Here is a 23,781-nt window from a genome sequence, read left to right as displayed (position 1 = left end):
TCGACTTAACGTAGACCTCTCACTACGATACAGATCAGTGTGTGAACAGAAAACAAAGACGGTGGCATTTTAAATATATACGAAAATTGGGTCCAAAACTGTAATAAATGGAAAATAGTAGAGCAAACAACAAATTTTAAACATGTTATTTTATTCATAGCTTTTATTTTTCAGCAGCTGTGGTATATATTTCCAAATAAAATTCAGTCGTCAGTTGCAAATTTATTTTTATTTCGCTTTACCAGTTTCATCAAATTTATTTGTCACCTTCGGAAGCTTAGTATTGGTTTGCCAGACATCACACATGTTATACTGACAAATCATGGGATTATGCTTCAAGGAAAAAAGTACTGACATTTGCTTAGCAAGTACTAAGCCTCTGATGGTTACAATTTAAATGTCGAGACTTGTAAAGCAAAACAAAAATACATTTGCGACTGACGACTGAATTTCATCGTGAAACTTTAAATACTAGGCTGCAATATATCACACGAATACGAAATTTGTTTCCGAACGTAAGATAGACAAATTTATTTTAATGAACGTTACTACAAGATGAAATTTACAAATTAAAGTAATGATATAGGCAATTCTGAAGTTTTGCAAAAGAACGCCACTCCGATTTATAATGTATCAAAGTTAAACCGAGATATTAACAAAAAAGTGCACATTAAGAATCCAGAGCGTGGAAACGAGATATTTCAGACATTTAGCGTAGTACAGAAGACAAGATCAAAAACGATATATGGAATTAACAGCAGAATTCATGTTAATGTCTCTAAATCAAAAAATAGAAGGTTATACGAGGAAATGCAAATATGCAAATGGATAGAGAAGGATGGAGAATGACAGTCTATCAAAAATACTGTACAGATAAGAGTAACAGGACAAAGAAGCATGTTGTTGTAGTCTTCAGTGTGGACTGGTTTGATGCAGCTCTCGGTGCTAGTTTGCCCTGTGCAAGGCCCTTCATCTCTCAATAACTACTACAGCCTACATCCTCCAGTATCTGGTTACTTTATTCATCTCTTGTTCTCCCTTTACGATTTTATCTCCTCCGCTCACCCTCCAGTAGTAAACTGTTGATCCCTTGATGTCTCAGAATGTGTCCTATCAACCGATTCCTTCTTTTAATCAAATTTTGCAATAAATTTTTTTCCGCCACAATTATATTCAGTACCTCCTCATTAGGTACCATCCGTTACTATCCGTATAAGCCCAAGATACCGTCCACAACAGCAATAATCTTCAACATTCTTCTGTAGCACCACAGTTCTTAGGGGCAGTCAAAACCAGATGTAGGTGTAATGGGCAAACATGCAGCTGATAATGAGGATGATGATAAATGTAGACATGAACAGATTTTGTCAATGTTGTGTTCTCTTTTTGTTTACGGAAGTATGACATCATACACCATGTCGTATGTTTCAGTTCCAGTAGGTACATTTGACCTGCTGCCAAAATATTTAATTACTCTACGTCCTCAGTAGGAGGTATGTACCAACAAAAGAGAGATGTGGTCCAAATGTGGAACGTTGTGGGGCATTTTCAGTTTGTAGTCATCACACAAATGTGAAAGCAGACATCTGGTGTCAATGGGGTGAGTTGATCTGCCGTCAATGGACATATCTCTTGTGGGTCATCAATGGGTGCCATCCATAAAGTAAGAGAAATGCCCTAAATTCGAGGCACTGTAAGGAGGTTCCCTCCGGTATCAGTAGGTAAAATAAACCCACTGTCTGAAATGGTCACTAATAGGTGATACGCAGCAAGTAACGATAGAAGCAGTCCAAATTTGGAACCTTGTGGGACGCTGTGCAGGCATATCCATGGTATGCCAGTGAAGCTGATGGCCAGTATGGGTATATGTATATTGGACTCACTGTCTGAAGTTGAATAGCTGTGGGTCGCCAGTGGGTGTTATGCACCAAGTAACAATAGTAGTGGTCCAAATGTAGAACCCTGTAGGTTGCTGTTAAGTAGAGCTCACCGATGACTGGTCAAAGTCCAAGTCCTGCATTTATAGGTTGAAGGGAAGTACGGTCCTTGTATGAATGCCTGTTGGTCGCTAGTAGGTGATATCCATGAAGTAACACCAAAAATTATCCCAATATGGGGTGCTGTTAGGTGGTACCGACCATGAATTAGTCAAAGCCAACATCCTGTAGTGGTAGATACAATAAACTTACTTGGTAGAGACTGTTAATATACACTTGTGCAATGGTGCTCCACCGGGTGGTAAGCCAGTTCAAATCCTGCTGGTGGAAAAAATTTTCTCTGCCACTATTTGGCCAGCAAGGGAAGAACAGGTAATGGTATTAAGTTGTTCATCACCAGACTTTGCACCAATATCCTGGGTTAAAGATTAAACCTCTCTGCAGAGCCCCATGAAGTGAGGGCATGTGACACTGTTGATGGTGATCTGTCAATTGGATGGGGATGTTAACCCCCTGGCGGGCCCATTGGTGTTATTTGTGAGGAGTAGGGTATATGCTGACCTCAAGTTTCACCCTCCTCCCATGATCATCGCACAACACAAAAATTACACTACACGACTTGCTATACATATATGTAGTATTACAAATATTGTAATGGAGCATGTTGCAAATAACTAAACAAATAATCAAAACAGACTCACTGTCTGAAGGGATCGCCAGTAGGTTGTGTGCAACAAGTAGTAATTCAAGTGGTCCAAATGTAAATCCCTATGGGATATGGATTGGTCAAAATCAGTATCTGGTATTGGAAGGCTGACTGTCTAAAGCGGTCAGCAGTAGGTGATATGCGCAAAGTAACAAGACAAGTGATCCAAATGTGGAAGCTTGTGGGACGCTGTTAAGTGATACTCACCTTGGATTGGCCAAAACTGACGTCCAGTTTGGGTAGGTTCAATAGAGTCACTATCCAAAGAAGAGGAGGAGATTCGTATTTAACGCCATGTCAGCAAAGAGATCGTTAGAGATGGAGCACAAACTCAGATTAGGGAAGGGCAGGGAAGGGGATCGGCTGTGACCTTTCAAAGGAGCCATCCAGGCATTTGTCTGAAGCGATTTAAGGAAATTACGGAGAATCCCAATGGAGGATGGCCGGATGCTGGTTTGAACCATTGTCCTCGTGTGCGAAGCACTGTGCCACCTCGCTTGGTCGCTGTCTGGAGATATCTGTGGGTCATCAGTAGGTGGCATACGCCAAACCACAATAGAAGAGGTCCAAATGTATAGCGATGTTGGACAATGTTGAGCAGTACTCACTGAAGACTGGTTAGGGGGGTAGGACGTCAAACGGGCCGACTTGGAGCAGGAGAGGCACCACAGGACATTTTATTTTCTACTGTCTATACTTTTACAAATAAATTCATAAACCTTTGTCAGTATGACCAGGAAGGATTCAGGATTCACATTCACAGCAGTGGAAGTGAAAAACATAACAAAATAAATTTTTTTATATACGTAATTTCATTATTTTTTCACTTACTGTTGGCTGCATTTGTTGCTATAGGTACACTTTTCTTCACAAGTAAGAGATGAATTTTGCACAGCGTACAAACCATACTTACAGGTGTATGAAACTCTAGAATTTTCCAAATCTATTAAAAACTGTGGTAAAAATTCAGATAATTAACTACAAAATTAGATTTTTTTCCTTAAGTTAAAGTTTAAAACGTAACAGCTTATTCATTTTTTCATAAATTAAATAGATTCTAGAGGTTGAGACACCTGTAAGTATGGTTTGTATGCTGTGCAAAATTCATTGGACAGCCTCTCTTACTTATAAAGAAAAATGTACCTGTAGCAACAAATGCAGCCAATAGTAAGTGAAAAAATTATGAAATTTCACATGTAAAAAAAAAAAAAATTATTGTGTTCTGTTTTTGAACTTCCGCTGCTACGAGTGTGAATCCTGAATCCTTCCTGGTCATGGTGACAAAGTTTTATGAATTTACTTGTAAAAGTGTAGTCAGTGGAAATTAAAATGTCCTGTGGTGCCTCTCCTGCTCCAAGTCGGCCCGTTTGACGTCCTACCCCCCTTAAATATTAAACCTCTCTGCAGTGCCCCATGAAGTGAGGGCGGGTCCCTTGGTGTTGTTTGTGAGGAGTAGGGTGAATACTGACCTTGAGTTTCACCATTCTCTCATGATCATCATACAACACAAACATTACACTGCACTACTCGCTATATGTGTATGTAGTATTACAAATATTGTAATGGAGCATGTCGCAAATAGCGAAACAAATAATCAAAACAGACTCACTGTATGAAGGGATCGCTAGTAGGTTATATACAACAAGTAATAATACAAGTGGTCCAAATGTAAATCCCTATGAGATATGGTTTGGTCATGGGAGGCTCAGTAGACTCACTGTCTGAAGGGGTCGGCAGTAGGCGATATGCACAAAGTAACAAGATAAGTGGTCTAAATATCGAAGCTTGAAGACGCTGTAAGCAGTGCTCACTTTGGATTGGTCAAAACTGACGTCCAATTTGGGTAGGTTCAATAGAGTCGCTGTCCAAAGAAGAGGAGGAGATTCGTGATTAGCGTCCTGTCAACAAAGAGATCGTTAGAGATGGAGCACAATTTGAGATTATGGAAGGGCAGGGAAATGGATCGGCTGTGACCTTTCAAAGAAGCCATCCCAGCATTTGTCTGAAGTGATTTAAGGAAATGAAGGAGAACCTAAAGCAGGATGGCTGGATGCTGGTTTGAACCGTTGTCCACGTGTGCTAAGCGCTGTGCCACCTCGCTTGGTCGCTGCCTGGAGATATCTGTGGGTCATCAGTAGCTGGCATATGCCAAATCACAATAGAAGAGGTCCAAATGTATAACCGTGTCGGACAATGTTAAGCAGTACTCACTGAGGACTGGTTAAAGCCGACATCCAGTGTGGGTGGATTCAACAGGCTTGGCGTCGGTTGGCAGGATGTGGTACACTATACATCAAGTAGCAACTGAAGTGGTCCGGGTATAGGAGCCCACGGGCTTGACTCACCGTGCATGGGCCCGATGATGACGCAGCAGCAGAGCATGAGCATGGCGACGCGCATGCGCCGCTCCTTGTTGCCGTGCCGGAAGGCGACGCGGAACGTGCGGGCGACGTGTCGCACGTCGAGCAGGTCGCTGATGCCGGCCATGCATCGCCGCAGTGGGGGACTCTTCTGCGGCGCCGTCTGCTGCTGCTGCTGTTTCTCCGGCTTCTCGTCGGCAGCCGCCGGTGTGTCGCGGGGCTGTGGGGGCGGAAGCAGACTTTCTTAGGTTACATGCGCATCAGCGATTTTTCGGTCAGCCGGTCGATCCCGAGGGGACCTGCCCGGTATTCATATAGCGGGATGTGGAAAACCGCCTAAAAACCACAGGCAGGCTGGCTGGCACATGTGCACTCGACTGATAGCGATCGGCGTCCGCCCCCAGTAACCGAGTGGTACCGGCAATGTAATTCAGCGTGTTCGGCCAGAGGGTTAGACAACCCTCTACAATAAAAAAACTTGAGTTAAAGGATCAACGACGAACTGAAACGGGTGTCTTGCGACGTCTGCACCGAGTAGATGCAACGAACAAAATAGGATTTAAAAAAAAAAAAAAAAAAAGTCAATGCACGCCGGCAAGGTAGCTCAGCTTGTTCCGTCAGAGAGCTGCTCGCCCTCTGTAATAAAAAAACTGTGTAAAGGGATCAACGACCTACTTGAACGGATGTGACGCCCACCCAGACAAAAAAAAAAAAAAAAAGAGTGCTTAGCGCGACAGAATGCCAATCCTACGGGCCCAGGTTCGATACCCGGCTGCGTCGGAGATTTCCTCCGCTCAGGGACTGGGTGTTGTGTTGTCCTAATCATCATCATTTCGTCCCCACCGACGCGCAAGTCGCCGAAGTGGCGACAAATCGAAAGACCTGCACCAGGCGAACGGTCTACCCGTCAGAAGGCCCTAGTCACACGACATTTACATTTCTATAGCGAGCAGCGCGGTTTTGTACGTCGGGCAACACCTCTGCGTGCATATGAACGGTTTAGTAATCAGTCGGCAGCAGTCTCGCAAGTAAGTGGAGAATATGACGCCGACATGTCGACAGAAATCTCGATTTTTCTGACAGCATTATAACACGCACGCACGCACGCACGCACGCACACACACACACACACACACACACACACACACACACACACTGGACCAGGATTCGAACTCGGATTTCTCACTTATGTGAGTGGTCACCTTGACCGCCTCGGACATCCGTGTACACTTCCCCCTCCAAAACGAATTCCGAGCCTGTTACTCAATACTTCTGTAGCAAGACTGGGCACGGTGTGCCTGTGTGCATCGAGACTAAAACAATATATATATATATGGTGGTCCATCTATAGTGACTGGGCCAAATCTCTCACGAAATACGCTTCAAACGAAAACACTATAAAGAACGAAACTCGTCTAGCTTGAAGGGGGAAACCAGATGGTGCTATGATTGGCCCGTTAGATGGCGCTGCCATAGCTCAAACGGATATCAACTGCGTTTTTTAAAAATAGGAACCCGCATTTTTTATTACATATTCGTGTCGTACGTAAAGATAAATATGAATGTTTTAGTTGGACCACTTTTTTCCCTTTGTGATAGATGGAGCTGTGATAGTCACAAACGTGTAAGTACGTGGTATAACGTAACATTCCGCCAGTGCGGACGGTATTTGCTTCATGATTCATTACCCGTGTTAAAATGGACCGTTTACCAATTGCGGAAAAGTTCGATATCGTGTTGTTGTATGGCTGTAGTGATCAAAATGCCCAACGGGCGTGTGCTGTGTATGCTGCTCGGTATCCTGGACGACATCATCCAAGTGTCCGGACCGTCCGCCGGATAGTTACGTTATTTAAGGAACCAGCAAGTGTTCAGCCACATGGGGAACGTCAACCACGACCTGCAACAAATGGTGATGGCCAAGTAGGTGTTTTAGCCACTGTCGTGGCTAATCCGCACATCAATAGCAGGTAAATTGCGCAAGAATCGGGAATCTCAAAAACGTCGGCGTTGAGAATGCTACATCAACATCGATTGCACCCGTACCATACTTCTATGCACCAGGAATTGCACGGCGACGACTTTGAGCGTCCTGTACAGTTTTGCCACTGGGCACAAGAGAAATTACAGGACGATGACAGATTTTTTTGCACGCGTTCTATTTAGCGACGTAGCGTCATTCACCAGTAGCGGTAACGTAAACCGGCATAATATGCACTATTGGGCAACGGAAAATCCACCATGGCTGCGACAAGTGGAACATCAGCGACCTAGGCGGGTTAATGTATGGTGCGGCATTATGGGATGAAGAATAATTGGCCTCCATTTTATCGCTGGCAATCTAAATGGTGCAATGTATGCTGATTTCCTACGTAATGTTCTACCGATGTTACAAGATGTTTCACTACATGGCAGAATGGCGATGTACTTCCTACATGATGGATGTCCGGCACATAGTTCGCGTGCTGTTGAAGCGGTATTGAGTAGCATATTACATGACAGGTCGATTGGCCGTCGAAGCACGCTCTGGATCTGATGTCCCCGGATTTATTTCTGTGGGGAAAGTTGAAGGATATTTGCTGCCGTGATCCACCGACAACGCCTGACAACATGCATCAGCGCATTGTCAATGCATGTGCGAACATTACGGAAGACGAACTACTCGCTGTTGAGAGGAATGTCGTTACACGTATTGCCAGATGCATTGAGGTTGACGGACATCATTTTGAGCATTTATTGCATTAATGTGGTATTTACAGGTAATCAGAGCATGCGTTGTCAGAAATGACAAGTTCACAAAGATACATGTATCACATTGGAACAACCGAAAGAAAATGTTCAAACGTACCTACGTTGTGTATTTTAATTTTCAAAAACGTACCTTTTACCAACTGTTCGTCTAAAATTGTCAGCAATATGTTTGTGACTATTACAGCGCCATCTGTCACAAAGCAAAAAAAGTGGTCCAACTAAAACATTCATATTTTTTTACGTACTACACGAATATGTAATAAAAATGTGGGTTCCTATTTAAAAAACGCAGTTGATATCCGTTTGACCCATGGCAGCGCCATCTAGCGGGCCAACCATAGCGCCATCTGGTTTCCCCCTTAAAGCTAGACAAGTTTCGTTCTTTCTAGTTTTTAGTTTGACGTTTATTTCGTGAGATATTCGGCCCGGTCACAATCAATGGACCACCCTATACATATACAATAAGGTACGGGGATTAAGAGGTTCGTGGGAGGCTTTTAAATATATATAATTCTGTGCTCTATATATCTTCTATTGCGTTGGCAGAAGAGCCAACACCGTGTTGCTAGAGGAGGCCAAAATGCACGCGTTAAAGCTCACGCAGGCTGGCGTGAGGTCTGAAACAGTTAAGGGAATGTATAGTAGCAAATAAAGTACGTAGTTGATGTAACACTTAACTTTAATCCATAATTGGTGTACATCGCTCTTGTTGATACATGATTTATAATCTTAATAGTAACTGGTAATGGCGCCTTGCTAGGTCGTAGCAAAGGACATAGCTGAAGTCTATGCTAACTATCGTCTCTGCAAATGAGAGCGTATACAGACAGTGAACCATCGCTAGCAAAGTCGGCTGTACAACTGGGGCGAGTGCTAGTAAGTCTCTCTAGACCTGCCGTGTGGCGGCGCTCGGTCTGCAATCACCGACAGTGGCGACACGCGGATCCGACGTATACTAGTGGACCGCGGCCGATATAAAGGCTACCACCTAGCAAGTGTGGTGTCTAGCGATGACACCACATCTTCTATCGCTTGTGCCTTTATCCCGAGTTGCGCAGGGTCGGCATTGTTAGAATCGGATTTGGCAACGTTGGAATAAGTGTATCCCAGCTGCCTGCATCTAGTGTAATCCATGGAATAGTGAGAATGTGTTCAGATGTCTGCGAGTTGTGTAACTGATGTGGGACGAGGGGACCTGCCCGGTATTCATATAGCGGGATGTGGGAAACTGCCTAAAAACCACAGCCAGGCTGGCTGGCATATCTGCCCTCGTCCTTAATCCGCCGGACTGCGTCGATCCGAGGCCGACGCGCCTACCTAAGTCCAGGAAGCAGCGCATTAGCACTCTCCACTCACCTGGCGGGATATGTAATTTGTGCTCCAGTTGTTGTAATTATTAAACCGGGCTACTATACTATTTCCTGAATGCCAAAAACTCTTCATAAGCGTTTCCAATAAAATGTTGTTCATGTCTGTATAATCACGTCACTCCTCATGTAATTTTACATAAGCTGTCATATCGCAACAATTATGATGCTTTCTGTCACTCCCTCTCTTCAAAATTTGTGTTATAAAAAGGTTTAGATTTTAGCGCATAGTACAGTTACATCAGCTGTTTCTGTGGATATAGACTGCATGGTGTATCATCGCCATCGAGGGGTAGTTTTCTGAATTTCAGTTCACACATGAATGTTGCTCTGTCAGTTGCACTTTTATTCGTTACTGGTCACACAAGTCACATGTAGTACACATATTATTTTATGTACGACAATACCATATGGCTCTTTTTACGGTAGTCAGTTTTAATTATGACTAAGCCTAATGGTGGCACATCGTGATAAGCACGTAAAACGCAAGTTGTGACATGTTTTAATAACTTGCAGCCTTTTTGAAATGTATCATTGCACATATTAAGCACTTGGCCAGTGGGCCACTCTGCTGTGTTTTGCATGTGGCCGTTCAGCATGCATTTATGATAACAACTGGACGTATTTTTATTGCGTATTGGGTGTTTGACTACTACCTTCCGCAATTTATAGCTATTTTTATTCCACACACACACACACACACACACACATTATACATATCACGGACAGGTGTCGCTAGGGAAGTAATGAGTAACGGGCTCGGAATTAGAGTTGGAGGGTAAGTGTGCTCCGATGGCCGAGGCGCTCAAGGCGACCGCTCACGTAATTGGTGAATCTGGGTTCGAGATCTGGTCTGTTCCCAATGATACTTTAGAATGCCCAAATGTCGCTAATGTCATTAAAACATTTGAATGGTAAGCATTATAAAAACCTTTTGCGTGTTTCATGGTTTTATGAGACTACGTAATGGTAAACAAATACGAAATAAGGGCAATATTTTTGCCGAAAATTATATCTTGGATATTTCCCCAACTAATCTTCACAAGTGACTCAAGGTCATTGTAAGTAGTTTTCTGATCACTTTACTTCGCCAGAAGTATCTATTCCTTGGCAGTATGGTGATACGTAGAAACTTTTGTCAACAATGTTTTTTTTAGTATATAAATGGGTAGCTCAGGCGGTGGAGCTCTTGATTGCCTAGGGCAAAGGACGTGAGTTCGAATCTCGGTCTGGCGCGCAGTTTTAATCTGCCAGGAAGTTTTATATCAGCGCACACTCCGCTGCAGAGTGAAAATTATATTCTGGCTATTTTTTATAACTTACGTTTTGAAGTTTTTAATACAACATAGACATATTTCAGCACTGTGTGAACATGTACAAAAAAATAATTTTTCTAAGAATATGGTATATATTTTCAATTCACATACACTGTTGCTATGCTTAGTATAAATGTTTGCATTTTTCTGTGGTTGGCGTCAAAGCGTTACAGATTTCCAGCCATAATCTCCCTTTTATTTGGCGATCACTATGTCATTCCAATTTTTTCCGTACAGCGCGGGTCGTCTTTCTACCAAAGAAATTAGTTTCTCACTATTAATATTTTCCATTTTCAGAAACTGTAACAACGTGTAATAATAGGCCGACTGAAAACAGCAAATGCGCGAAGCAGCAGGCGGCAGGCAATACTCTATTTGTCATCACCTCTTGCTACTTTGCATCGATTATGCGCCTACTTTCATATACCGTCGTCGTAGAAGCAAAACGATTCCGTGGTCGGCCGGATAGAAGGGTCGTTCACGTGTGCCTAGCTTTATTTACTGTAAAATGGGGTGAGTAGAAGGAATAATGGGGTGAATGGAAAGAAAACGTCCAAAAATGTTCTATGCCGCCGGGTCGGATGATAAACGAAAGATTTGTTTGTCTAGTTTCGCAGTGAACCAGTCTAAGAGTGACATTAGGAATTCCAAAGTTAGTGAAACTGTCAGGTGATGTTTTGTTTACTCTATCACAAATGTCGGAAGTAGTGCATAATTTGCTTCGTTCGAACTTTATCTGTGAGAACCAATCAAAGTTGTGCTGTTTTAATTTAACTACCTGGAAATCTTAATTAAAATCCATGGAGAAGAAATAAAAACTTTCAGGTTCGCCGATGACAACGTAATTCTGTCAGAGACAGCAAAGGACCTGGAAGAGCAGTTGAACGGAATGGACAGTGTCTTGAAAAGAGGGTATAAGATGAACATCAACAAAAGCAAAACGAGGATAATGGAATGTAGTCGAATTAAGTCGGGTGATGCTGAGGGAATTAGATTAGGAAATGAGACACTTAAAGTAGCAAAGGTGTTTTGCTATTTCGGGAGCAACATAACTGATGATGATGGTCGAAGTAGAGAGGATATGAAATGTAGACTGGCAATGGCAAGGAAAGCGTTTCTGAAGAAGAGAAATTTGTTAACATCGAGTTTAGATTTAAATGTTAGGAAGTCGTTTGTGAAAGTATTTGTATGGAGTATGGAAGTGAAACGTGGACGATATATAGTTTGTACAAGAAGAGAATAGAAGCTCTCGAAATGTGTTGGTACAGAAGAATGTTGAAGATTAGAAGGGTAGATCACATAACTAATGGTGAGGTATTGAATAGAACTGGAGAGAAGAGAAATTTGTGGCCGAACTTGACTAGAAGAAGGGATCGGTTAGTAGGGCATATTTTGAGGCATCAAGGGGTCACCAATTTAGTATTTGAGGGTAGCGTGGAGGGTAAAAATCGTAGAGGGAGACCAAGGGATGAGTAGGTACTGGGAGATGAAGAAGCTTGCACAGGATAGAGTAGCATGGAGAGCTGCATGAAACCTGTCTCTGGACTGAAGACCACAGCAACAAGAGCCTGGAAATCAAACTTGCAATTTCATTTCAATAACCAAAAGTTCGTTTTAATGTATGTTTTACTCTGCCTTGTCTTTCGGCTAACTGGAAACGCAAGGTTACGTTTTCCGTAATTTATAGGATTAACAGAAAATGTTATCAGTCTTTCTTCAGAAGAAGACCAAGCATTTGACGGAAATGAGGAACCACATGGCGTTGTTCTCAAACCAGGAGATGATACTGCAATAAAATCTAGGGAAAAAATAAGCAATCAACGAGATGGCATGTATGCAAAAAAATTTTTTTTAGAAACCAAAGGTTATGTTGGTGTTTTTCTGAAAATGATCAGAGGCGAATAAACGCATTACTTTAAAGGATCAAGTGCCATTTTTTAATGAAGGAGATGTTGATCCAAAGCTTTAAGCTACTTCTAGGCGTATCTACTACTTGATGCCTGTGATTGAAAGTTGTACAAAAGTATATTGATTTCATAACCCTCAAGCAAATTACCTTCTCTTCAGAGTGAATAGAAACACCGAATTCTTACTTTTCTTTAATCACATGAAATCATGAACTACATCCTGAAGCTGTAAATTCTGGAACGAGACCCATAATGCAATTTGATTTTGATTTCCATTTTCCTTTTTAAAATCATCAATTGTTTCTTCTATAGGTGAAATCTGTTTCTGTTCAGTTCATATTATGGTACTGTTTCTTCTGTACAGACACTCACAATCAAACATCTTCAACCTAATTGTGAAGATGCATCTCTCTGGTTCCCCAGTAGGAGGAATGTGCCAAGTAGAAACAAAAGTGGTCCAAATATGGAACCCTGTGGAACGCTTTTGGGTAATAGATCGTAGGGCAGCTCCTTTCTGTGGGGAGTCACTGATGGAACGTTTGTGTGTGTGTGTGTGTGTGTGTGTGTGTGTGTGTGAACTAGGACGGTAATGGCGTTACTGTTACTGTGGCACCGCCCGTGTGCAGTGTGCTGTTGGCCTATAAATTAATGTGCAAATGATACTCTGCATGTCAATGGCCTTCTATAAAGCGATACGCCATCGCCCTCATTCCCTCCCTCCCCCCCCCCCCCACTCCTCCCCCACTACTACCATTTGCCCATAATGTACCTAAACGTGCCAGGAAGCACGTCTCACTAAAACAAAAACGACATATCGAAATAAATGACAGGCGACAGAAAATCAAGGAAAACCTCTCATAGGAGCGATGGGATGATATTTCTAGTATGTGAAACAACTTACTCCTCTTCTGTCAGTTTTGTAACTCCGGTCCCCTCAAGGGACAAAGTGTGGTGAGTGACTGGAAAACTGCACAATTCATTCCTATTTTCACGAAGGCTCATCTAACACAAAGGCTCATGAAACGAACGGACACAACTGTATGACTATGTCTCTGATGTCCGTTCGTTGTAGTATTTTAGTAAACATTTTTATTACATTTCTGGAGATCGAGGATATCTTCTCTAGGAATCAAAATGGATTACGCAAACATCTGTCAAGTTGTGCGTACTGTAAGACCTTCAGTACACACACCATCAGATTATTTGACTTGTCGCTCTAATGAAGTAGGCGAGTGTCAGCAATATGTCTCATGGTCTTATTGTGGCGTGTTTATCTTGTGCCGTTAGGTCAGACGATAGAAATGCCACTTGCACGCTTAGATTAGCAGATTGATGGTGACCAACTTTAAACAAAACTTGATTAATTTTCACACACATTTATTAAAATAATAACAAGCATAAATATTATTTAACTTGATTCTGGATGCTATTTACAATTGACAATCTGAAGTTCCTTTGGTCTTGGTATGTTAATCGTATTCTCACATATATCTGATACTTGACAAAGTGCCTATTCATTTATCTTAATGGCTATGTACAGGAATATGATAATCTTCTTAGGTGCAGACTAAAACTTGACTATAAACTGGTACAGACTGGTGCAGACTAATGCAGACTGACTAATCGGAGGTCTATACACTCGCTATAATACCTCGCGTACTCAGGTATCACTGCGTGAGTGTGATCCGTGAGGAGAAAAGGTTCTACGTTAGCAGCAATCTCATTGGCTGCGTTACATATTAATACGCGGGTCGGCGGAAGCAGAATTTGGTCCGTCTCTAAGGCAGCGCCATCTCGTAGTGCGGAGACGGACGAGCGCTGCGCCTGCGCTGTTGTGCTTAGCGGGGCGCGCTCTAGTGGGAAACTTGTGTACGCGCTGACTACGCGGAACTATGTACACAACACAAGTGAAACACAGCTCGTTCTGTTCGTACACGTGAACCTGAAGATGACAGATACCATCACGCAGGTTCATGCGGTGTTCCTTGACTTCCAGAAGAAACTGGACATATTTCGCCACAGTCGCATTATGAACAAAATACGAGCTTTCGCAATATTAGACCAATTTTTTGGTTTGAACGAAGAGTAACTTGCAAATAGAACACAATACGTGATACTTAATCGAGAGAAACCTTCATACGCAAAACTAATACGACCATACATCGATGAAGTGTTGTAGGGCTATTACAATGCAATATGCAGGGTTTAACAAAAATATACGGTACAAGTTGTACTATACATTCCTCAGAAGTAGACGAAGAAATTATGTTAAATGAAAATGGGTCTGAAAAAGTTTTGTTGCCGTGTTATAACTCATTTTCTCCTACTCATTACTCATTGGAAACAAGCACAAACAGACTGCACCAGGATACCACATGTAACTATTTCTCACGAGAGATATTCAATATGCTCTCTGTGGGCATTGGTACAAGCTTCAACCCGCCTTCGTGGTGAATCTCAAGTGCGTTGAAGTATCCCTGGAGTGTTGCATAACTTCCATAATATGGGCACCTGAACATCTTGTACTGGGGTTCCACACATAAGAGTTTTCAAATGGCCTCACAAATGAATGTCCAGTGGGTTTAGATCCGGAGAGCCTGGAGGCCAGGTAGCTGGTCCATCTATCCATCAGTCACTGAATGCGTTTTTTTAGAAACCGACGGACATTAATCTTCCACCTGATCTGTCAGTAGATATCCCTTTAGCTGAGCTACAAAACATGCACAATGGAGCACCTCCTCATTTTAATGTTGTTGGCCGTCGGCCTCTAAATAACACATTTGGTGACAGATGGTAGCTAGATGGCCCCCACGCTCTCCTGACCTAAACCTACTGGATTTTTATTTGTCGAGGCATTTGAAAGCTCTTGTGTATGGAACTCCAGCACAAGATGTTACGAGCCTTCGTAGGCTGCGAAACCATACGGAATACTCCAGGGATATGTAGTGTTGGCAGAAGAGCCAACACCGTGTTGCTAGAGGAGGCCGAAATGCACGCGTTTAAGCTCACGCAGGATGACGTGAGGTCTGGAACAGGACAATGTCTTGAGAATAGCAAATAAATTACGTAGCTTTTAATTCGTAATTGGTGAACATCGGTCTGACGGTACATGCATCACAGTATATATAGCAATAGATAATGGCGCCTTGCTAGGTCGTAGCAAATGACGTAGCTGAAGGCTATGCTAACTATCGTCTCGGCAAATGAGAGCGTATGTAGACAGTGAACCATCGCTAGCAAAGTCTGCTGTACAACTGGGGCGAGTGCTAGGGAGTCTCTAGACCCGCTGTGTGGCGGCGCTCGGTCTGCAATCACTGATAGTGGCGACACGCGGGACCGACGTATACTAACGGACCGCGGCCGATTTAAACGCTACCACCTAGCAAGTGTGGTGTCTGGCGGTGACACCACAGGATACATAAAAGAATCCGCGATTCACAACACCGGCGGGTTGATGCATATGTTAATGCTCATGGAGGGCGTACTGAACATCAAATGTTTTTTATTCTTTAGACGATTACAGGTTTCAGTCTCGTAATGACCATCCTCAGATCTTTTTTACAGATTCGGGCAAACCGGTCATCGTCTAAAGAATTGATGTTGTGATAAAAGACTGGAATAAAAAACAAATTTGACAGTATTGGATCACCGTTTGTACACGCGACCATGTCGCAGTTGGTGGTACTGAACATCTCCTGTGAGAAACTGTTGGATGCGGTATGGTGGTGCGTTCTGTCCTCGCGTGCTTCCCTTATCTGTATAAACGATTTCGGAGACAATCTGACCAGCAGTCTTAGGCTATTTGCAGACGACGCTGTCTTTTATCGACTAATAAAGTCATCAGAAGATCAAAACAAATTGCAAATTAGGAAAGATATCTGCATGGTGCGAAAATTGGCAATTGACCCTAAATAACAAAAAGTGTAAGGTCATTCACATCAGTGCTAATAGGAATCCGTTAAACTTTGGTTACACGATAAATCAGTCAAATCTAAAGGCAGTAAATTCAACTAAATACCTAGGTATTGCAATTACTAACAATTTAAATTGGAAGGAACGTATAGAAAATGTTGTGGGGAAAGCAAACAAAAGACTGCATTTTATTGGCAGGACACTTAGAAAACGTAACAGACCTACTAAGGAGACTGCCTTCACTACGCTTGTCCGTCCTCTTTTAGAATACCGCTGAGCTGAGGTAGATTGACCGAATCCATCGAAAAAGTTCAAAGAAGGTCAGCACGTTTTGTGTTGTTGTTGTTGTTGTTGTCTTCAGTCCTGAGACTGGTTTGATGCAGCTCTCCCCAATCCTATTCAATACCTCCTCATTAGTTGTATGATCTACCCATCTAATCTTCAGCATTCTTCTGTAGCACCACATTTCGAAAGCTTCTATTCTCTTCTTATCCAAACTATTTATCGTCCATGTTTCACTTCCATACATGGCTACACTCCATACAAATATTTTCAGAAACGACTTCCTGACGCTCAAATCTATACTCGATTTTAACAAATCTCTCTTCTTCAGGAACGCTTTCCTTGCCATTGCCAGTCTACATTTTATATTCTCTCTACTTCGACCATCAACATCAGTTATTTTGCTCCCCAAATACCAAAACTCCTTTACTACTTTAAGTGTCTCATTTCCTAATCCAATCCCCTCAGCATCACCCGACTTAATTCGACTACATTCCATTATCCTCGTTTTGCTTTTTTTGATGTTCATCTTATACCATCCTTTCAAGAAACTGTCCATTCCGTTCAACTGCTCTTCCAAGTCCTTTGCTGTCTCTGACAGAATTACAATGTCATCGGCAAACCTCAAAGTTTTTATTTCTTCTCCATGGATTTTAATACCTACTCCGAATTTTTCTTTTGTTTCCTTTACTGCTTGCTCAATATACAGATTGAATAACATCGGGGACAGGCTACAACCCTGTCTCACTCCCTTCCCAACAGCTGCTTCCCTTTCATGCCCCTCGACTCTTATAGCTGCCATCTGGTTTCTGTACAAATTGTAAATAGCCTTTCGCACCCTGTATTTTACCCCTGCCATGTTTTGTATTATCGCGAAATAGAAGAGAGGGTGTCACTACAATAATATAGGAATTGGGGGTGGACATCATTAAAGCAAAGGCGTTTTTCGTTGCGACGGAATCTTCTCATAAAATTCTAATCGCCAACTGTCTCCTCCCAATTCGAAAATATTTTGTTGACGCCGACCTACATAGGGAGAAACGATCACCATGTTAAAATAAGGGAAATCAGAGCTCGTACGGAAAGATATAGGTGTTCGTTCTTTCCGCGCGCTATACTAGATTGGAAAAATAGAGAATTGCGACGGTGGTTCGATGAACCCTCTGCCAGGCACTTAAATGTGATTTGCAGAGTATCGCTGTAGATGAAGATGATTTATGAGTTGGAGAAAACGAGTTGTAACATGGAAACAAAGCGTTTCCACACCCATGTTCATATAACATCTTCGTCTACGTGTGAAGAATGTGTCCTGCAATTCCTGCGCACATTTTTCTTTGTTTTGACATCCTGTTTACAGACAGTGCTTGATTTCTCTCAGAACGCACCGGTAGTTCGTATCGAAACTTCTGACGAAGAAAAAAAAATTAGAACCGCAGGTTCTGAGACGTGGTACGTCAGATGTTTTGGGGGAAAAGATGTTGAGACACTTGCAGTTCGTTTTCAGTTGAACAAACAAGACACGATTAACGCACTTCGTGAGAATGTCTTTGACAGTCGAGAGAACTTGTTGTGGAAATCGTGAAAACAAAGTTCAAACGGTTCAAATGGCTCTAAGTACTATGGGACTTCACATCTGAGGTCATCAGTCCCCTTGACCTAGAACTACTTAAACCTAACTAACCTAAGGACATCACACACATCCATGCCCGAGGCAGGATTCGAACCTGCGACCGCAGCAACAGCGCGGTTCCGGGCTGAAGTGCCTAAAACCGCTCGGCCAAAGCGGCCGGCCAAAGCAAAGTATGGCAACAATTAGCTTCTGCTGACAACTGCCATCCACACAGTTCCAGTGCCTTCAAGCGAATGATAATCTGATCATTACTGGCAGCAGAGCCTCTTTGTTGACAAAAACTGTTTCTTCACTACTATTTGTGGAGTGGAATGGCCCACCACTGACTAGATTTGACCTTTGAAAGTACGTGGAATCTTGGCTGCTTCTTGAACGACTCTTTCTTATGGACACCAGCACCAATGGAAGATAGACAGAGAGGCGTTATGTACAACGAAATACTTAGAAAGCTTTGGGCTGATATATGAACTGTAAGATTTTCCCTCATTTTCTGCATCTCGTATTTCAAATTTACATGTTCATCTTACTGTAATTTATTTTTTGTAACGATTTTTAGTTGAAAAATAATGGTTAACCTAACCAATAAAACATGCAATAAAAGATCGTTGGTGCACATAAAAGCTTTATTTTTTACTAGTCCAAATGTTGTATTCACACTTTAAAACACTCAGAAAAGCGTTAGAACAGCGTTTTAAGAAGTCTAGTTTTGAAAAAACAACTCCCGAGAGGTCACAGTACGGGAAGCTTTTTTTTTTTTCGGGTATTTCATGAGACTTTTCACGGATGATGCTGTTGTGTACAGAGAAGTTCAAAAATGGTTCAAATGACTCTGAGCACTATGGGACTTAACTTCTGTGGTCATCAGTCCCCTAGAACTTAGAACTACTTAAACCTAACTAACCTAAGGACATCACACACATCCATGCCCGAGGCAGGATTCGAACCTGCGACCGTGGCAGTCGCGCTACAAAACTGTACTGAGTTGCAGGAGTACCTACAGAGATAAACGGATGGTGCAGTGATTAGCAGGTAACTCTCAACATGAATACACTGAAGCGTGAAATGAACTGGTATCGGCATGCATATTCAAATACAGAGATATGTAAACAGGCAGAATACGGCGCTGTGGTCGTCAACGATTACATAAGGCAACAAGTGTCTGACACAGTTGTTATATCGGTTACTGCTGCTACGCTGGCACGTAATCAAGATTTAAGTCAGTCTGAACGTGGTGTTACAGTCGGCGCACGAGCGATGGGACACAGCATCTCTGAGGTAGCGATGAAGTGGGGACTTCCCGTACGACCATTTCACGACTGTGCCGTCAATATCAGGAATCCGGTAAAACATCAAATCTCCGACATCGCTGCGTCTGGAAAAAGATCGAGGACGGGGTCAACGATGACTGAAGAGAATCGCTCAACGTGACAGAAGTTCAATCCTTCCTGAAATTGCTGCAATTTCAACGCTGGTTCACCGAGAAGTGTCAGCGTGCGAACCATTCTACGAAACGTCATCAACATGGGCTTCCACCGCCGAAACCCCACTCGTGTACCCTTGATTACTGTATGACACAAAGCTTTACGCCCCGCCTGGGCCCGTCAACACCGACATTGGACTGTCGATAACCGAAAACATGTTGCCTGGTCGGACGAGTCTAGTTTCAAATTGTATCGAGAGGATGGGCATGTACGGGTATGGAATCCATGGACGCTGTATGTCATTATGGGACTGTTCAGGCTGGTGGACGATCTGTTATGGTGTGGGGCGTGTGCAATTAGAGTGATATGGGATCCCTGACACGTCTAGATACGATTCTGACAGGTGACAAATACGTAAGCATCTTGTCTCATCACCTGCATCCATTCATGTCCATTGTGCATTCTGACGGACTTGGGCAATTCCAGCAGGACAATGCAATCCAGAATTGCTACAAAGTGGCTTCAGGAATACTCTTCTGAGTTTAAACACTTCCGCTGGCCACTAAACTCCCCAGACATCAACATTATTGAGCATATCTGGGATGCCCAGCGATGTGCTGTTCAGAAGAGATCTCCACCCCCTCGTAGTGTTACGGATTTATGGACAGTCCTGTAGGATTCATGGTGTAAATTCCCTCCAGTACTACTTTAGACATCTGCCGAGTCCATGGCAGGTAGTGTTGCGGCAGTTGTGCATGCTCGCGGGAGTCCTACACAATATTAGGTAGGTGTACCAGTTTCTTTGGCTCTACAGTGTAAACATAAAGTAGTGCGTATAACTAGACAGAATGAACCATTACTGTATCATTAGACGAATTCAAAATAATCACTGAATACAGTGACGTAGATCAAATATCTAGGTGTATGTACAGTCGAAGGATCACGTAAGTCTAATCACAGGTACGGCAGACGCCAGACTGAAATTCATTGGAAGAACCCTGAGGATCGTAAGGAAATAAAATACCTGCAGACATCCTTATGATGTCATTTCAGCGCGTTAATGCACCATCTTAAGGCCTTCAGCTGTCATCTGATGGTTTGAGAGACGGCATCGCAACTGTGGGTAGTCTGCGTAAACCAGTTATGTTGGCCACTGATGCATCGTGTGTGCGGGTGGCCCTTCACCATCAACTAAGGCCTGAAGACGGTGCACTGAAGCGCCGAAACTGGTAGCCATGAAATTAATGACGTCATAAGGAGGGCTGTAGATCTTTCATTTCCTTACAATAGTGAAATCCAGTCACATGATGGACATACGAAAAGAATCCTTAGGAAGTTTAGTCCAACCACAAAGGGAGTATTGACAAACAAATTCGTTCCACCAATGCTTGAATATTGCTCATTAATCTGGGATCCGAACAAGGCACGATTGATGGAATAAACAGATAAGATTCGAAGAAGATCAGCGCATTTTGTCACAGGTCCACTTAGTAAGCGCAGTCTCTAATGATATCGCTGTCGCTGGCCAGGGTGGCCGAGCGGTTCTAGGCGCTACAGTCTGGAACCGCGCGACCGCTACGGTTGCAGGTTAGAATCCTGCCACGAGCATGGATGTGTGTGATGTCCTTAGGTTAGTTAGGTTTAAGTAGTTCTAAGTTCTAGGGGACTTATGACCTCAGATGTTAGGGCCCATAGTGCTCAGAGCCACTTGAACCATTTGATACCGCTGTCGAGTGGGCGTTAGGCGTTCTGCATCACGGTCGGTTTTACAGTTAAAGTACCGAGAATGTAGGTTCTTAAAACAGTCAACTAATATACCACATCCTCCTACGTACATCTCGCGGGAAAAGCCCACATGACGTGTTACGAGGAAGCGTGCTTCCTGCGAACCATCAGAAATAAAATAAAAATTGCGATGCAGAAGCGGACGGATGATCAGAATTTTATGTAGTGGCCGAAATTTTTTGCTATGTTACATAACAACCAACTTTCATTACGCAAAATTTTAGGCTATACAGGGTGCGCCGCGGGGACATCCTTATTTTTAAAAAATCATAAAGCAAGAAGTTCCGGAGATATGAATCTGATTTTCTTTTCTTTACATTGTGATACAGTTAAAATATGAATATCAAGAGCTCAGATGGAAAGGCAGTTCTAAGCAAAGAATGGAAAGCAGAAACGTTGAGGGATATATGAGGGTCTATACAAGGGCGATGTACTTGAGGACAATATTATGGAAAGGAAGAGGATGTAGATGAAGATGAAATGGGAGATATGATACTGCGTTAAGAGTTTGACAGAGCACTGAAATACCTAAGTCGAAACAAGGCCCCTGGCGTAGACAACATTCCATCAGAACTACTAACCGCCTTGGGAGAGCCAGTCCTGACAAAACTCTACCATCTGCGGAGGAAGATGTATGAGACAGGCGAAATACCCAATACCAAAGAAGGCATGTGTTGACATGCGTGAAAACTATCGAACTATCAGTTTAATACGTCACAGCTGCAAAATACTAACACAAATTATTTACAGACGAATGGAGAAACTGGTAGAAGCCGACCTCGGGGAAGATCAGTTTGGGTTCCGTAGAAACACTGGAACACGTGAGGCAATACTGACCTTACGACTTATCTTAGAAGAAAGATTAAGGAAAGGCAAACCTACGTTTCTAGCATTTGTAGACTTAGAGAAAGCTTTTGACAATGTTGACTGGAATACTCTCTTTCAAATTCTGAAGGTGGCAGGGGTAAAATACAGGCAGCGAAAGGCTATTTACAATTTGTACAGAAACCAGATGGCAGTTATAAGAGTCGAGGGACATGAAAGGGAAGCAGTGGTTGGGAAGGGAGTGAGACAGGGTTGTAGCCTCTCCCCGATGCTATTCAATCTGTATATTGAGCAAGCAGTAAAGGAAACAAAAGAAAAATTCGGAGTCGAAATTAAAATGCATGGAGATAAAAAAAAACTTTGATATGACATTGTTATTCTATCAGACGCAGAGGGAATTAGATTAAGAAATGAGACACTTAAAGTAGTAAAGGAGTTTTGCTATTTGGGGAGCAAAGTAACTGATGATGGTCGAAGTAGAGAAGATATAAAATGTAGACTGGCAATGGCAAGGAAAGCGTTTCTAAAGAAGAGAAATTTGTTAACATCGAGTATAGATTTAAGTGTCAGGAAGTCGTTTCTGAAAGTATTTGTATGGAGTGTGGCCATGTATGGAAGTGAAACATGGACGATAAATAGTTTGGACAAGAAGAGAATAGAAGCTTTCGAAATGTGGTGCTACAGAAGAATGCTGAAGATTAGATGGGTAGATCACATAACTAATGAGGAGGCATTGAATAGAATTGGGGAGAAGAGGAGTTTGTGGCACAACTTGACAAGAAGAAGGGACCGGTTGGTAGGACATGTTCTGAGGCATGAAAGGATCACAAATTTAGCATTGGAGGGCAACGTGGAGGGTAAAAATCGTAGAGGGAGACGAAGAGATGAATACACAAAGCAGATTCAGAAGGATGTATGGTGCAGTAGGTACTGGGAGATGAAGAAGCTTGCTTAGGATAGTGTAGTATGGAGAGCTGCCTCAAACCAGTCTCAGGACTGAAGACCACAATAACAACGACTGCCAGTCATTACACCACGCATTTATTTCCTGCAAATCCTCATTGATTTGTTCACAACTTTCGTGTGATACTACTTTACTGTAGACTACATCATCATCGGCAAATTGTCTAATGCCGCTGTCAATACCATCAACCAGATCGCTAATATAACACCATCAACCAGATCGCTAATGTAACTAGTAAAAAGCAGCGGACCTATTACGCTGTCCTGGGGGAGACCTGAAGTTATCTTGTTTGTGCTGAAGCCACCCCGTTTAGGACGACATGCTGTTCCCTGTCTGTTAGAAAACTTTCTATCCAACCACATATGTCATCGGCTAGACCGTAAGCGCGCACTTTTTGGAGCAGGGACAGTTCGGAAATGAGTCGAACGGCTTTCGAAAGTCGAGAAATATGGCATCAACCTGGGAGCCAGTATCTAGAGCCGGTTGTACACCATGCAGAAAGCTGTCTCTCGCATGACGGCTGTTTCCTAAAACCGTGCTGGTTTCTGCAGATGAGCTTCTCAGAGTCCAGAAAGGTCATTATGTCTGAACACAAAATATGTTCCATGATTCTACAAG

General features: G+C 42.8%; 1 protein-coding gene across 1 annotated transcript in view; it reads right to left on the bottom strand.

Moving 5' to 3' along the window:
* LOC124719036 (solute carrier family 46 member 3-like) overlaps positions 1-23,781 on the bottom strand; it is a 364,910-nt gene that overhangs the window by 183,380 nt on the left and 157,749 nt on the right. The window contains exon 3 of the mRNA XM_047244704.1: positions 4,989-5,223. Within this exon, the coding sequence (XP_047100660.1) occupies positions 4,989-5,223 (235 nt within the window). The remainder of the gene's footprint in view (positions 1-4,988; positions 5,224-23,781) is intronic.

This window comes from Schistocerca piceifrons, chromosome 10 (genome assembly GCF_021461385.2).
Source record: "Schistocerca piceifrons isolate TAMUIC-IGC-003096 chromosome 10, iqSchPice1.1, whole genome shotgun sequence".
Lineage (NCBI taxonomy): Eukaryota > Metazoa > Arthropoda > Insecta > Orthoptera > Acrididae > Schistocerca > Schistocerca piceifrons.
This window is presented reverse-complemented; position numbering and strand designations above follow the sequence as displayed.